This window comes from Psammomys obesus, unplaced genomic scaffold (assembly GCF_907164565.1).
Source record: "Psammomys obesus unplaced genomic scaffold, mPsaObe1.curated_primary_1811, whole genome shotgun sequence".
Lineage (NCBI taxonomy): Eukaryota > Metazoa > Chordata > Mammalia > Rodentia > Muridae > Psammomys > Psammomys obesus.
The window spans coordinates 13,080,544-13,098,131 of NW_026592890.1; the positions used below are offsets into that span (position 1 = coordinate 13,080,544).

Genomic DNA, 17,588 nt, shown 5'->3' on the forward strand with positions numbered 1-17,588 from the left:
CCCTCAGATTCTTCCTGTACATTCTTCTGATGGGCCTACCTATGAGAGTTAGGCCAAGGCAAAGGTTTCCTGGGATGTTGGTTAAGGGAAGCCCCGTGGTCTTATATCCATAGGTTTTGTTTTGTTTTTAAGAATTAGGACAATGGAAGCATGTACAGAACGTGTGCCCACCCATATCTGGATTTTTTCCCCGTCACCTTGGCTCTCTGCTGGGCTTTAGCCCCTAAGCAAGAGCTGATGTCCACCAATATATGAGTGTGAACTCCTCAGCATGATCCCAGAGCTGAGGAACTATGCCTTAAAAGGTGGAAAATACACTGAAAAACAATTATATGTGAACACAAATATTTCTATTATAGAAATGTAGAAAATAGCAAAACGTTGTTAACACAAGAGGGGGGATTTCTTTTTTTTAATCTTACCACTAGAAAGTTTAATGAGAGTTTTCTCTAGAGCTTCTGCCTCGTAGCCTGACCCCTCAGTGGGGTCCAGCCTGGAGGAAGGATTACCAGATCAGCTTTTCACACCTGTAACAAGCTGCAGGCAGTAAAAACAAGTGCCTGAGCAAACTTTCCCAGCTCTGGCGAATTGCTTTCCTGTGTCTAAATATTGATTCTTTTCATAGTTCTGAAGTTAAATGTTAAGAAGGTATTACTTGTACATAAGGAAAGACAGCAGGGGATCAATGGGGGGATGGGTCCTATGTCCCGGGGCCCATTGCTGTGCATATGTCTGTGACTTTGCAAGGAAGGGATGCTACTTTATCTTGGACATGTCATGTTCTAGGAATATCTGTGACCCCCATGTTTCAGATACCCTGTGACCCTGGACCAAATGGGCTTAGCCTCTCAGCAAAGCCCATTTTCCAGATCCCCACGCTCTAAGGTGGAGTCTTCCTCGGACACAGGAAGGGCATCAGCTAGGCTTGCCTCACAGCAGACTCTTGCCTGCTCACAAGGCTGCCTACCTTTCCTTCCTCCCTACCGCCAGCAAGAAGACTGGAGTCATTTGAGGCCTTCCCTCCACAACATACACACTAGAACGGTTGTCCAGGACGCATGAATCCGGCCTCTCATCCCTATCACTGTGGCTTAGGAATAGTGAGGAGAACTGAGAGGCTTTGGTCCTTGTTCAGTCACAGGGTCAACACCGGGCCTCTCTAACCCAGCCTGGTTGCAATTTCCCAGAACAACCGCTCTCAGATTTCCACTAAGTTTGTGTCAGATTCATGCCTCTCTTTGTGTCTTTCTGTCTCCCTCAGTATGACTGGATTCATTTGTTTTGCAAGGCTACCACTGTGCCTGACACTGGCATGGTGGTGGGGAGAACCTCCATGTTGAAGTGGGCTCACACATCAGGCATAACACTTCCTGCCATGAACTGGAAGCTGTGGGCCAGCCTCTGCTAACATCATGACCCCAGACTCCTTGGTCCATAGAAATGCTTGTTCAAGAATGCTCACAGAAACTCTACACTTAGAGAAAACAGTACCCCGGCATTTCCTCACTGAGAAGTCACTGTAGACAGGGGTATTTTGGCTGTATGTCCAGTTTTATTGGTAACAGCATTACAATTTAAAATAGACTTTTGAAACTCATCAAGAATCAACAAATCCTATATATGTCATCAACCAGATCCTTCAGACTCATGAGGTCACTGACATTGACCATCCCAAGGCCTGGGTTCCTACCTCAGCGGCCTGCCCCAATCTCACTGTGTTTCATTGGCACAGGGGCTAACATATCGGTTATGTCTGGACAGCATGGGCACAGACCCAGGGTAGGATCACACAGCCTCTTCTCTTGATAAACTGTTCCTTGCCTGCATTGTCTCTGCGTGGATGGGGTTTCCTTGCAGTAGCTAGGCATGCCATGTAGCTCATTCAGAGAAACTCTAAATTCATTGTAATGATCTGCAGGAGGTTTGCCCTGCAATCAGGAGAGTCATCATGAACTTGTATAAGTTTATGCTAGCAATAAAATCAATCAATCAATCAATCATAAGCAAAGTTACTGAAATCAGTTTTTAAATAAAAGAAGTCTGTTTTTTAAAAAAATAAGAATGTCTCCTAGAGAGTGCACAGCACATTTATTTTGAAAGACAAAAAAAACAAAAAACAAAACAAAAAAACACACAAGCAATTTTTTAAGGCATTGACTGTGAACTGGGTTCTGGAGAAATGACTACAGGGCCAAGGACTTCTGCATATACTTGGAGAACATCTTCCTAGCAGAACTACCTTGAAATAAAGTGACTTGCCCTAAATAAGGACCTCATGCCTGATTCTGACACTTACCCCAGAGCACCAGCGTTCTTTAAAGCCATCAGACCTCAAGACAGACAGCTGGTCAAGAAGAGAAATAAGAGGCATGAAGCGTGAAGACCCACTGAGCCTTGTAGTTTTTGTTAGCCTGTAGTCCTGATGAGGGTCTAGTGTTGCAGAGAAACCCAAGAGCACACTGCTCATGAGATGGATGGGCAAATGAAGATTGTAGGCGTGGGAAATGGTATCTGCAGAGCTCATAGGCTTCTGTCTCCAACACCAGACCACTCTAAGGCCACATAGTGGCACTGATCCTTTACTGGAAACCAGGTCAGTTCTCTTAGATGTTTGCCAGACTGAATCTCACTGGTGGCATCCTTTTGGTACATGGTGCAGCTACATTTCAGATCTGGTGAGGAATCGCCTCCCAGGGCAATGGGTTGTTTTAGCTTCCTCTGCTGACCATGTCAATCTCACATATGTTTGTCTTGGCCCATGGAAATACTTGTATGCTCCAGTCCATGTATCACAGAGGCAATATGGCTCTGGATTTTGTAGTGGAGACAAAGGGGCTCTCAGATTCTGTCAGGGAGCAAGTCAGCTCAAGGTACGTGGTGACAAAAGCAGCACAGTCCTCAGTGATGGCAGACATGGTCTGTAGACCGCTGACCCCTGCTCTGGCTCTCTCTCGCCTACCTCCTGTCATGGCTGAACATTCATGCACGGAAGACATTCCCTTCAACCTTCACCCCAGATTGCCCGTGAGTGGCTTCCTGAGTCCTCATTCCAGCCAGTCCTGCCAATGCTCTTTCATCCTCTCTCTTTGGAGATGGCACAATATTTCTTTTCCATTCATTCATGTCTCTAAAACTATAATAAACGTAGATTTCAGAGTCTAAAGCCAATGGCTGCTAGTTACTCCCTGTAAAATGAAATATGGACTTTATACCCAGGACCTTGGTTGATTTTGATTGTGACCAAATCTCAGATTCTTTACAGGTCCTCAGAGGACAATCCTTGAGCAGGTGTGACTAGTTTCCTTTGAATCTCTTGAGGCTGATAAGCACTGGGGAGCTCATGAGTGCACTCTAGGATTTTGCACAAGTACACCGTGCTCTCCCAGCATGTTTCCTTGTTCACATTTTGGAGCAGCTGGCTATAAGGCTGGTGCAGGAAGCATCCTTAGGTGGGCCTGCTACATCTTCTCTGTCCTTGTTCCACACCATCAATGCCTGTGCCATCTCTAGTTGTCCAGCAGTTTCTTAAGAGTCAATGACCACCCGCAGCCTCTGCAACCCCAGGCTTCTCTTCCCTTCCTGAGGAAAGCCTCAGGGGATGTAGGGCATTTTCTCAGAGTCCTTCACCCAGCCGTTATGGCTTTTCCTATAGATTGCAATCCATTCTTTTAATCGAGCACAGAATCGATTCACAGTCTTTCTAGTCTCAAGCTCCATGCACCCTATGAAAGACTCAACATCTGTTTTCTGCTAGAATGTTTAATAAGTGGAAACAGACCTCCGCAGATCCTCGCCACGGGCAGCTAACGTTTACTTGAATCATAGTAACAAAAACCCAGGTGTCCAAAGGGAAAGCATGAAACCAGAATGTCTTTTAGACACACCAACTTGTTAGTCTCTCCCTGCCCAGCTGCCATACCCCAGCGTGGAGAAAATAACTCAGACTGATGGAGACTGATAAAGAAGAATCCAGGAAACTCCAAGTGGGGCTGGGGGAAGGGGAGTTGGTGAAGAAGAACTACCGTGCATGTAAAAAGTTCTGCGGAAGTTGAGCTTTAGATAGCAGAATTGGTGAAGTCCACCTAGGCTGAGCTCCTCCACAGTCAGCTCCGGGGGCCACAGGCGTGAATGCCTGTGATCCTTGATATGTGCTGCGCTGATGTTCAGGGGTGAGGCTGCTTCAAAGGAGGCAACCATAGATCTGCCTCATAGTGCTCCTAACTATACTAGGGGTTTCGGGAGCTGTGTAGTGGAGCCTGGGGCTTCTGGACTCACTACCCTGAATTAGATCTCCCTATGGAGAACCAAGTAGGTAGAACTTGGTGACTCCTAATATTTTCAAGTGCCTGGTGCCTCGTGTAGCAACAGGACAACCATACGTGTGTTGCATTAAAGATCAACCAGAGACTAAAGCCTGAGAATCTTATTCTCATGTCACAAGTCCACCAGCATTATATGCCATGATTAATAGTTGCTGTGAGTCAAGGTGAAAAAGTATGAATTACAGTGGTACAATCGGTTAGTGTGAGGTATGTGTACAAAGCGCCTGTATAAAATCAGCTCATTCACATGAAGCAAGCTAACATACTAATTTCCGAATACTAAATCCCTTTTCTCCGTTGTGCAGAAAAGTCTGTTATACTTTGTGAATTCCACTAATAGAGGGGAAAATGTGCAATTTTTTTTTAGGTTGTCCTGGTGCCAAAAAGCATGAGTTTCTGACAAGTGTCCTGGATGCGCTCTCCACAGACATGGTTCATGCGGTCTCCGACCCCTCCTCCTCCTCTGGCAGGTATGCTGTGTCTCGCTGCAGAGCAATGTGCTGGCCTGAAGCCCAGAAATTCGAAGGAATCTGGAAAACTAAAGTCTTCCTGGCCAGTGGCCATGTGAGACCAGTCAGTTCCCTTGCATGTGGTTGGGTCTAAAACAGGAGATTCCCCCCTCCCCCTCCAGACCAGGAGGACACTTGGGAACAGCCCCGGCTCTTCATTTTCAGGGGCTCCTGGGGCCCTAGAGAGCTGAGAAGAGGAATGTACTTGCTTTGGGTAGAAATAGAGTTTGAAACTGAGTCTGAGTGTCATCTACTGGGTTTTAAATACTTCGGAATTCTGTGATTAAAAAAAGAAAAGTTTTTGTTTTGTTTTCCTGAAACAGGGTTTCTCTGTGTAGCCCTGGCTGTCCTGGGTTCCCTCTGTAGAACAGGTTGGCCTCGAACTCAGAGATCCTCGTGCCTCTGCCTCACTGAACATACTTATTGTTGAAACCTGCATGGCACATGAGGCTTATCTTCTTATCCAAGCTTAAGGGTGCAACTCAGGGGTGTTGATCCCACCGACAGGGCTTGGCCCTAGAGCTGCTTTCCCCATCACACTGCACATACAACGAGGCATGGGTTCTGTATCCTGTTAGAACTCACAGTGCCTGTGCGCCCTCCTGCCTCATGGTACGGGATGATGGAGCACTCCAGGTGAATGCCTTGGCACTTCGGTACTTAAACTCACCACTGTGGATTCACAATCTCCTATTCCTTTTTTTTTTTAAACTTTATTTTAATTGTTTTTCCTGAAAATACTGGTCTCCATCCCATCGTGACAGCAAGCTGTCTCATGTAGAAGTCTCCTCAGCAAAGAACCCTTCTCCTTGAGGTTTCTTTGCCAAAGAAGCAGAATAGGAGAGGGGGAATGCTAAGGGCAGAGGTCACAAGTGCACAAGCTCTGGTGAAAGAAGCCACCTAAATTTCAACTTTATGTTTCGAATTGTGCAAGTGACTGAGATGCCCTCTGAGTGTCTGACTCATGAAAACCCCAGGGAGCACAGTGCCTGGGGGCTGTTGGCATCTGCTTGCCCTGTGCACACTCTCATGGAGGATGCTTCATCTGAACCAGTGGTCAGTTGAGTCCACAGAGCCCAAAGTGGTACAGAGGTCCTCCACCTCAGGTGAGAGATGCATGCTGTCGAAGCACAGCTTCAAGGCCTGACTCACATCCAAACTCACCCATGTCTCCGAATGCCCAGCTTAAAAACAAAATCCAAAGGATCCTTACTTGTTCCCTCTTTTCTCCTTCTTCTGATGTCCATCCTCTTTGCCTTTCTGGACAGGAATTGAGCATTTTAGCAAGAGTCCTCCCTCTTAGTTTCTTTAGGTGTACAGATTTTAGTAGGTTTATCCTATATTATATGTCTATATGAGTGAGTATATACCGTGTGCATCTTTCTGCTTCTGGGATAGCTCACTCAGGATGATCTTTTCCAGATCCCACCATTTACCTGCAAATTTCATGATTTCCTTATTTCTTATTGCTGAGTAGTATTCCATTGTGTGGATATACCACAATTTGTGCATCCATTCCTCCACTGAGGGGCATCTGGGCTGTTTCCAGCTTCTGGCTATTACAAATAAGGCCGCTACAAACATAGTTGAGCAAATGTCCTTATTGTGTACTTGAGACTCTTTTGGGTATATGCCTAGGAGTGGTATAGCTGGATCTTGAGGAAGCACTATTCCTAGTTGTCTGAGAAAGCAGCAGATTGCTTTCCAGAGTGGTTGTACAAGTTTACATTTCCACCAGCAGTGGAGAAGGGTTCAAGTCAGGAGCCTAACACAGAGGACCTCTGAAAGGCTCTGCCCTGCAGACTATCAGTGCAGATGCTGAGACTTATGGGCAACCTTTGGGCAGAGTGCAGGGAATCTTATGAAAGAAGTGGGAAACAGTAAGATCTGGAGAGGACAGGAACTCCACAAGGGGAGCAACAGAACCAAAAAATCTGAGCACAGTTGTCTTTCCTGAGACTCATACTCCAACCAAGGACTATGCATGGAGATAACCTAAGACCCCTGCACAGATATAGCCCATGGCAGTTCAATATCCAAGTGGGTTCCATTGTAATAGGAACAGGGACTGTCTCTGACATGAACTGATTGGCCTGCTCTTTGATTACCTCCCCCTGAGGGGGAAGCAACATTACCAGGCCACAGAGGAAGACAATGCAGCCACTCCTGATGAGACCTAATTGACTAGGGTCAGAAGGAAGGAAAAGAAGACCTCCCCTATCAGTGGACTTGGGGAGGGGCATGCATGCAGAGGGTGGAGGAAGGGAGGGATTGGGATGGGAGGAGGCAGGGAACCACAGGGGGATACAAAGTGAATAAAGTGTAATTAATAAAGAATTTTAAAAAATCCAAAGGAAACTGTCTAGGCACAAGGCTAACATTTTTGGCATCACCTTCTACCAGGTTTGCGTATTGAAGTGTATCTTACACACACAGCAGAGAAATGATGGAATTAGGGTAGAAACCTTGGGACTCTAAATGCTCTTGGGAGATTCGGGCAGCTGAGGCACCTGTTGGCCTAGGGGAGCCCAGGTCTCAGTGACCTTTTGTTTCAAGGCCTTGACAAAGTGAACAACCACAGTGCACACACGTGCTGTGGTGTTCCCTGGTTCCGAACGCACTGACTGAGCCATTACAGATGGCTTTCCTAACTTGTATCAGGTAGTGTGCTGGGATAGACAGCCTTGGGGAGGGGCAGGAGGGGGAGCCAAAGTGGGGTGGGGGTGGGGGTGGGACACAGCAGCTTCAGCCTTCTGCCTGACACGCTTATTTTCCCTTAGGCTGTCAGAGCCAGACCCCAGCCACACCCTGGAGGAGAGGGTCGTGCACTGGTACTTCAAGCTGCTCGATAAGAACGCCAGCGGGGACATCGGTAAAAAGGAGATCAAGCCCTTTAAGAGGTTCCTGCGGAAGAAGTCCAAGCCCAAGAAGTGTGTGAAGAAGTTTGTGGAATACTGTGACATGAACAATGACAAGTCCATCACGGTGCAGGAGCTGATGGGCTGCTTGGGCGTCACCAGAGAGGAGGGTAAAGCCAACACCAGGAAGCGCCATAGTAAGCCTTGCTCTAGTCCTGTGCACTTTAATTATGTCGGGGTTTCGTGTCCGTGGGGTTACTTTCTGGATTTGACAGGTCGCCTATGGTCTACTGTATAGAGCATGGTATGCCTGCCGTAGTTGTGGAAATGGCCACAGGTGGTCAGAAGCCTGTCACCTGGTCAGGTCAGTAGAACAGCAAGTCTCAGGAGCATGAGCTGAGCATAGCTCTACAAAGCAAGACCTGTTACTGTTCTAATCACAGCAGTTCAGACATGCTTCTGATTTCGGAACCATTTGGGCTAACTGGACAGCACAGTCTGTACACTCCATGGGAACCTTCCAGCCAGGTCAGGGACAGTGAAATCATCACCTCTAGGAGGTCAGTTGTCCCAGTGGTTGTAGCTGGCTTAACAGTTAGACGTGGCTCTCTGTGGGGCCTGGCTAGTCACCAGATGTAACAGGAGGAGAGGGAATTGCAGGATAGAGGGAGCCTAAGGTTCTGACATTTGGTTCTGTAATTTGGTGACCAGCTTCCTGAACACGTTAGAGCGCATGGACAGAGCATGGGTGCATTTCTTCCTTTGTACCTCTGAGCTGTGTGGTTGCGGTCGGGATAGCGTGACAGTAACTGGTCGAAGGGATATTAGATAGCCATCTTCAAAATCAAGAGCCACCTTCCCAGAAATTATCAGGGATCACTTCTCAATGACTGAAATCTAGCCTGGACTCCAATTTAGTTATTTGGTGTTGAGTGAGCACTAGGGTATATCTTCAGGGACAAAGATACAAAGAGAAAGAGAGAGATGTTTTGCCTTCCAGGAAACCATATGGTACAGATAATAGTTGGGATGGCCTCAAAAGAAGTTCTAGGTTCAATATGTTCCTTTGAATGAGGTGGCCATATGCACAGGAGAGAGGGATGCCGGGAATTATTGATGCAGAACAGGGTTTGGAGGCAGAGCTCCTGGCCTTCCTGGTGGAGGCCTAAAGGAGGGAACGTTGATGGGACATCAGGAGACTACAAAGCATATCTAAAATGGGGCTACCTGGTCCTGGAAAGGAGTGGGCAAGACTACAGTTAAGGTGAAGTAGAGTTCACTTTTCTTGCTGTCTTTAAGCCATTTATTAAAATTTCCATGAGTCTCTATGATTGGAGGTGGAGCTTGGGCTTAGGAGCCAGGAGAATCTGGGACTCTCACCCATGTGTACTTGTGGGTCACCAGGGAACAGGTGTCTTATGCTACCATGGGACTAACAGTGGACAGGGAGAGAGAAGGAAGATGAGATTAGTCCACTGAGTTCAACTGTCCATGGCCAGGAAGGAAGGAATGAGGCCATTGAGGTGAGAGGAGGCCATTACAGAGTAGGAAGGAAGGATGACCCTGGTAAAAGGGGGACGGTGGCCATGTGGGAGAGGCTAAACTCTGAGCAGAGGCTAGAGTGAGACAAAAGGACACCTGAAATGGAGTCCATGTAGCACGGCGCGGGTGTCCCACTGAAAGTAAAAAGGGGAGAACCCCCATCTCCAGGGCAAGAATAAACCACACATGTGAAATGAGCTAAAGCTAAGGTTTTCTAATTTTAATACTGAACCAAAACATTTCAAAGAGCATAATGTATGTGGGGGATTCAGGCTCAGAATCCACGATTTTCTGGGAAGGTTCGGAAAGACCACTCTTTGTGGTTTGCGAACTCATGTTTAGGATTTGGGATAAAACAAGGCAATCTTCTTCTGTTGTGGTAGGGCATTTGTGCTGTTAGGCAATGTGGTGATTTGCAAGCCCACTCGTCCAAAGCTAGGCTCGGGGTCACTATGGGCACAGTATCGTTTGCCAGTTGATGATGTTGAGCCTGTCATTGAGCGGGAAGTATTTGACTAGCGGCGATGTCTTTTCCCTTTTAGCCCCCAGAGGAAATGCTAACGCTGAAAGTACTTCTAATCGACAGGTGAGTATGTCTGTGTTGCAGGCTTGATAATATTCCAGTTCATCTGAACTTTACAAAAGAAATCTGGGGCCCGTGTGTAGGTTTAGGGACAACAGCGCCTTCAGAGAAGCCAGACAGCTCAGCTGAGGCAGCTACACATGCGGGCATTTGGAGCAAGGAAACCAGTCTGCCCAATTCTACCCATGATCACTGACCTGATGAATCTTTTATTTAAAGATTCTGCCCTGTTTGTTTGTTTGTTTGTTTGTTTTTTTAATTATTTAAAATGTCAATTAATTTGTTAGTTTAAAGACAGGTTCCTAGGTCTGTGTGGCAGACATGGTTAGGTGTTAGCTGGCGAACAAAAGCTGATGTTTGCTGTTTGTTTCTTATATACTAAAGGAGATGGCTGTCCCTGAAAGAGCCCACTCCCCTAAGATCCAAAGAGGGTTCAGTTCCCTTCTGTGTTAATAGACATTTGTATTTCTTGAAGCCGCATTTTCAGATGTGCAATTAAAGGGCAGAGTTGTGGTCCCCACATCTCAGCCACAGCCTAAGTGGGGACAGTTTCCAGGGTTTTCTCCCAAAGCCAGGCAAACTGCATTCTCTACGACTCCGGTATGGCAGCTGTTTACTTTGGCTGCACCTGTTTGATGCCAGGCTGAGGTTCCCTGTTTGTTGTGGGAGTTAAGCAGGGACCTCCGGCATACACCTTGGAGGGGCCTGAAAGCCATTTCATTAGGAAGGGCACATGATTCATTTTCCTTTGTTTAGTAAATGTTTATGGTTTTAACTTTTCCAGCCACACTGCAAATCACTTACACTTGTAAAGGAGACAGGTCTGAGAACAATTACCCAGCTCCCTCCACAGGCTTCCCAGGGGCTGTTTGCTCTAGCTAATGGCAACTCTTGGCACACATGTGCCATGCAATCTTAAATACCACCTCCCCCCAAACACACACTCAAAACAAACCTTCCACCTCAGCATTCTTCTGGAATAAAGAGCAGGGCAGCGTCTCCATCTTTTACAGTACCTCAGTGCCCAGACATGAGCAGTCTTACCGTATGCCATGGTGTGGGGTCAGCAGGCCAGAGATCAGAATGTGACTTGTCTTTCTAGGCAGTTTCGTATCTCTTCAGCAAGGATCAGAGCTCTCTTCCCCAATAGTTGTGGTCATCTTCAGGATTGGCTGAAACATATCAGAAGACTATCTTTATCTGTAACTAATTAAGGCAAAGCTTTCATCTGCTTGGCTAAGGGGGGGGGGGAGGGTTATTCAGAAGGGAGAAAGACAGCCTAAAATTCAAAGTTTACTTTTTCAAGTATCAAATAAGAAGATCAGCTTCTGTTTGTACAGATTGATGCACTTGATAAAGATGGCTGGGCTTTTTTTTTTTTTTTTTTTTTTTGCTGTTGCTTTTTTGTTTTGTTTTCTTTCTTTTCTAAATGACTTCCCTTGAAAGTCCATTTGGTAAAGGAGAGCAAGAAGCCCCTACTGTTAACACAAATGCAAGCTGCATTTCTTCTTAGATGCAAATAGCAAAATAGAAAGATCAAAAGAAAAAATTTTAAATGGTATATGACTGTTCAGGCTGGTGGTACATGCCTGTAACCCCAGCTGAAGCCTGGCTACTGCAAGCTGAGCATAATCCAGTACGTCCTAAGATATTTGAAGTTAATGCAATGTTTCTCAAAAGATATATTTTCCTGATGATTTTGAGGGAAGAAAACAATTCCTAAACAACGTGCCCACTCATCCTTACCTGTAAGGTGCCCTGGGCCTTTCCTATTCTTCCCTTGTCTAGAAGTAGATTTACTCCCGGAAGCAAACCATTGTCTGCATAGAGGGAAAACAGACAACTTTATAAGCTTCTCTCTCTTTTTTTTTTCCAGCCCAGGAAACAAGGATGAATGGCTGATTACTCCAGGCAGTTCCTAGACATGTGGGAATCTCCCTCACCAAAGAGCAATTAAAAACAAAAAACATATAGTATTTGCACTTTGTACTTTAAATGTAAATTCACTTTGTAGAGATGAGATATTTAAACAGACTGTTTTGATCTGTGAAAAATGGAAGGCTGGCTTCGGGAAATTAATCACATACAATGTATGTGTCCTTGTTGGACCTTCAAGATCTGTGCCGGTGGGATGGGTTTTGAATGCATTTCAACTTCACGTCCTTGTCCCTTTGTAAAGGGTCTTGCCCTTTCCTCTGCCTGCAGTCTCTGTTGGCTTGCTCCCAGCGCCCTTGATGCAAACCACAGCCTGTCATATCCTTTTGCAAGGCCGTGCAATTTACATGCATGGATGGTCACCTGGTCTGTGGTTGCCTGTTCCATGGAGTGTTGCTTTCTGGAGGTGTCGCTCACACTGTGGGGCACACAGGCACTAGTCCGAGCACAGCCTCAACTTCTAGTAGCCCTTGGTTGAGGCTGTGCAGTCAGACTCTGACAGACTCCAGTTTTAGCGTCTGCTTGAGTTTTGCCTCTGCTTGAGCCAATCCTGCTGTTGAATCTCCAGGGAGCTGAGTGGGCAGGTAGCCAGAGTCCTTCAGAGAGCAAACCTAACTCTGGCAGACTGGCTCCATCTCGCTGGCACGATGCCCAGTCCACCTGCCTCTCTTCTAAGCAGTTGTCCCATCCTGCTGTGGCCCTCCCTGGGGTCCACCGGAAAGGAAGACTGTTTTCTGCAGAGATCATGGACCACATCCTGAGGAAGGCACAGCTAGACTTCATCGTTCCAACAGTACAGAACAAGAGGCATCTAAGAACGTCTTCCGCTCTGTGGAGGCCGCCAGGGTTTGAGGGGATTCATCCAAGGCCTTTATGGGGTGCACAGAAGGTCAAGAACTGGACAGCCACGCTGTGAGAGACTGGCCTGGCCAGTGTGTGTGGTTGGCTGCCACTCTCTGCCCTAGGTCAGTCTGTACTCACTGTTCTCAAGGAACAGTTGCAGATGGGGGAAAGTTGGGGCCGTTCTCTCAAATCGATGGGGTTTTATGTGGAAAACTGTTCATGGTCCCCAGCCTCTTGATATATGTCTGTGGATGTTCACACACTCCAGAAAGCCTTTCTTTGCTCATTTGAATCGTGTCGAGGTAAGAACTGACCAGCTCAAGTGCATGTCAGCATTGTCTACAAAAGAAAAAAACAAAAAACAAAAAAAAAATGTGTGATCCCAACTGTTTTGGATAATCTTTTGTATTTCTGAACTCTGAATTTAATCGTTTTTATTAGATTAAAATATGCTATTAAAGCTGTATTTGTCTTCTTTTTAGCATTTCATAATTGCTTACGGTTTAAAAATATTTTTTAGATTATTTTATGGGTATGAGTGTTTTGCCTGAATGTGTGTCTTGTGTACTTCTACATACTTGGCACCCACAGAGGTCAGAAAAGGGCATCAGATCTCCTGGAACTGTAGCTATGGATGGTTGTGAGCTACCATATAAGTGCTGGGAATTGAACCTAGTTCTTCTGAAAGAACAACAAAATACTCTTAAACCACTGAGACATCTCTCCTGCTGCTCATAATTGCTTACTTTAAAAGGTGTCCTCTAGTGGAAGCCAAAGGTATGGGTGCTGGCCCAGCAGGTGTGGGTGCTGGCCCCACAGGTGTGGGTCTGATTTTACCTGTGGAGTCTGTGTGACTAGAGACATACTCCCCAACTTTTGTGAACCTCAGGTTTTCTCCTCTAGGACAGGAGTGATGGCATATTCCCCAATGGCAGGTGGTACCTAGGAGTTAATAGCTGTGAATTCATCAGTCTGCCCAATGTGATACGCTACAAGTATTTCTGCCCTCGCAGTGAGGCAGAGCCCCACAACAGACTAATGCCACCTGTCCCACGCTTCTCCTATTGCAGACACTCTGGAGATGAGCACAGCAGCAGTAAAAAGGTGCCTTGTTTCATTAAAGTGAGTGCTGTTTCATGAGTCAAATAACCAGAACCCTGAAGGTGCCATTTGCCTTCTCCCATTCCATCCTCTAGAGCTCTGCACCATCCTGGTTGGCTCTGCAACATGTCACTCAAACTCTCGAAGCTCCTTCTGAACTAGTCAGCCTCTTCAGCCTCTTTACTTCCTCTTGGGTCCTCCCAGCTCAGAGCAGAAGACCTCTGAAAGGCTGTCAGTCTGAGCATTGATTTGTACAGGGGGAGAGAATGAGGAGAACAGAAAGGCACAGAGAGGAGAAAGGGCTTAGGCCAGGTTCTGAAGAAGGCACGAGAGGACAGAATGTTCGGGAGGCTGACAGATCGTGGGTGAGGCAGGAGCTACACATGGTTCTGATTGCAAAGCATTAATACTGAAAATCGAAACCAGCAGCTGGCTTCCCTCTCTGTCCACAATGGCTACATTTAAAGGTGGATGCCTCCCCTAGAATGCCCCACCACCCTCCTCCTGTTTGAAAAAACTTTCCTGCTTCCTTGTCATTCTCCTTGGAGGCTTTCAGAAGCACACTGAGCATCTCGTACGTCATTTTCACAGATGTCACACCTGAGCTATTTGCATTATCAGGTCCAAACATCTCAGCTCTTGCTGAGCTGTAGATATGACTAATGTGATCTTAACTGCCAAGTGCACAACCAAATTGTAGGCAACAAAGCTACCCCAGAAATCCAGTAGAAACACGAAGAGGCTGAAATCAGAAGGATGATGATGATGATGGTAATGGTAGTCTTGGTGGTGGTGAGGGCAGTCATGCTGGCATTGATAATAGTTATAGAGATTATAGAGATTGTGGTGGTGTTCATGAGGGTGGCAGTGATGGTGACAGTTACAATGATGATGGTAGTTATATCGGTGATGGTAATAATAATGGTGATGATTGCAATGGTGGTGATGGTGGTGCTAACAGTTATGATGGTGGTGGTGATAACAGTCGTGATGATGCTGATGGTGATGGTGGTGGTAAGAGTCATGATGGTGATGGTGATGGTAACAGTCATGATATTGGTGGTGATGGTCGTGGTAACAGTTGTGATGGCGGTGATGCTGTTGCTCCTACAAGATAATGGTGAAGAAGAAAAAAAAATAGATTTTTTTCTTACTATCATAGCCTACCCCACAGACCAAAATTTGGAGTGCATTTTGAGTAATTCACTATCCAGGCATTTTTAGTATTTCTTTACTTTAGAAAGATATGTTGGCCATCTTTTTACTATTTTTTTTTCTGCGTTGCTATAAACAACTCACTGGAAAACTTAGCAGCTCAGACATCTCTTGTTTGTTCCTATTCTTACCTCTGTGTGTGGCCTCGGATAGTCAAGTAGTCAGGACCCTGTTGGATCCGGCTCTGTGCCCCACATGCTGGACACAGGGCCACTCTGGGCTCTCATCCTTTGGATGAATGCCTTGGGGCTACTTCTGTAATGACTGCATTGAGACACAGTGAGCTCAGCTGCTTAAGTGCCCATTTGTCTGTCTGTGCTACAAGTTCCATCACGTGAGTCAGGGCACGCCACAGGCCAGGAAACCATGGCAGGGGTGGAAGGCGGGACAGAGCTGCACTCCTGGGCTCCAGTCGGCACTGCTTTCCGGAGGTAGCGGGAAGAAAGAGAGTGCGTGCTGGGGCACCGGGAGATAAGTACGGCAGTGGGCTCCGCACTGACCTACGGTGCAGCTCAGGGCAGATGTTTCACCCCTTCTGCCTCATCACAAAGGCCCCCCCAAGACTATTTCAATGCTTCACCGCAGCATACTGCAAACCAAACAGGGCATCTTTCCTAGGGAGGGCCTGGCATAAAGGACATTCCACGGCGTTCCACGGCGTTCCACGGCGTTCCACGGCGTTCTGTGTCGGCCCGACTAGTTCACATCTAGCCTTGATGTTTCTCCTGACAGAACACCTGAATCCAAGTCCCAGAAGTCTATCAGGCTGCAGAGTACAGACCAGGAGTACAGGCAATTCCACTAAGGTCTAAGAATGGAGCAAGGGAACTTGACCAGGAGTGGATTTTGTTTCTTAGAAACAGAAATTATAAAGGAAAAGGACGTAGGAATTCAGTTCATTTTTCAGCAACCTCAAAGCGAGGCAGAAACCAGATGGATGTGCTCATGCAGCCAGCTGGTCCATGGTTCACTCAGACCCCTGGGTCCTGGTTCTGAGGTCTGTCTGTCCCTTATGCTGTCCCAAGGGCTCCCGACAGTGCCTCAGGACCCAAGGAAGGAAGAAGGGCAGGGAGATGGTCAAAGACTGGATATGCTACATTTTGCTTCCTGCTTGCGGTCAACCTCCAACAAATCTCTGCCAGCAGCTCTAACGTCAGCCTCTCCACTCTCCATTTGCTTCTTTGGATGCGATGGGAATCAGAATCGGCAGAGGGGAGAGGCTGGCTCAGCAGACAGAGGGGCCTTGCCTGAAGGCAGCCTCTCATTCTTTGTGGAGCAACGACACCTCGTGATTTCTATCTATCTTATGCATTTTATGTGATGTAAATGGTTTCTTTCCTGCCTCTTGCCTCTGGATGCCCGAGTGCTTAGTAATGATGATAAGTGGGCTGGATAATTCAGTTCATGTGTGTTACACAGCGGAGAGATTTTACATGGCCTCCTGTTAAGTATTTAACTTCAGATCAAGTATTTTTATCCTCGAATTAAACTTGAAATCATACCCAGTAAATAAGTAGTAAGTAAACATTAATAATAAGTTGTTTACTGCAAAAATTAGAATTTTGATATGCCCTACAACCTGGTTTGATGCCGCCTTTCCTGGTGAAGATGATTCCTTGTAAGGGAATAAATATATTCACGGTGCTTCTGAGCAGCTTGCAGTGAGGCTGGACAGAGTTCTGCATGCTTTAGTTACAATTTACGTATTCACGATCATCTCATTATCATAAGTTCTATCACTTGACATATGCTAGATCATTTACTTTTGTGCATAAGAAAATTGTCTTCTTCTAACTTGGTGAGCAATTTCACTAACTGAGCTCTGCTATAATAAAATAAATCTGTTACCTTGTTTTGTAAGACAAGGATTCTGTGGAGTAAGTTTGCCTTGAACTCATGGTCCTTACTGCCTCAGCATCCCAAGTGTCAGGCTTATTGCTGACTGCCATCTCATCGTATAATAAGGAAGTTAGTTCTAGAAATAAAATGAAATAAATGCCCTGTATGGGCAGGTTGGATTTTCAGTTGTTTTCTCTAACATCAAGAAACTGCAAGTCTGCCTGCTGGTTCTGGCCTTTTGATACATGCCCAGGCCCCAGTCAACCAGCTTTTCTCTGACCCTGCATCCCAACAGCTCTAATGGCAGCTTTGACTTCCTGGGCCTGTCTGTGGAGCTTCTCCATCTATAATAAAGGAGAGAGTGCAAGTGGACAGTATCAATTCTGAATTCTCCTTTCCCTCACCAGACAGAGCATTATCAAAGGTGTGACAAAGGAGCAGGAATTTGGTGGTGAGAATTCACATCAAGCACGTAAGAATCCTGTAGCCTGAAGAGCAGCAAAGCCAACATCTCATGTTCCAGCTACTTGATAACCAACTAGTTAAGCCACCAAAGACTGTGCATGGTGGTGTGGTCCTATCACCTCAGCTTTTTGGGAGGCTGAGGCAGGAGAATTGCTAGTTTAAGGTCAGGCCAGGCAAGCCCTCAAAATGAGTCTGATGCTAGCACGCTTCTGGGGACTAGTAGAATCCTGCTGTATGAGTGGAAGAATGACCCACACATCCACAAATACGCGGCGAATAAAGAGGTTTGCATAGGAATATGCACGCCACTTTGTCTCTTCTGAGACATAGTGACTCTTTTTAATGTGTCCAGATGGATGTGCCTGGACACGTTTAT

General features: G+C 46.3%; 1 protein-coding gene across 1 annotated transcript in view; it reads left to right on the forward strand.

The window, feature by feature from the left end:
- Smoc2 (SPARC related modular calcium binding 2) overlaps positions 1–13,052 on the forward strand; it is a 127,751-nt gene extending 114,699 nt beyond the window's left edge. Inside the window, exons 10-13 of the mRNA XM_055616174.1 lie at positions 4,690–4,792; positions 7,612–7,886; positions 9,774–9,817; positions 11,691–13,052. Of these exons, the coding sequence (XP_055472149.1) occupies positions 4,690–4,792; positions 7,612–7,886; positions 9,774–9,817; positions 11,691–11,708 (440 nt within the window). The 3' untranslated portion in view covers positions 11,709–13,052. The remainder of the gene's footprint in view (positions 1–4,689; positions 4,793–7,611; positions 7,887–9,773; positions 9,818–11,690) is intronic.
- The last annotated feature ends 4,536 nt before the right edge of the window (positions 13,053–17,588 follow it).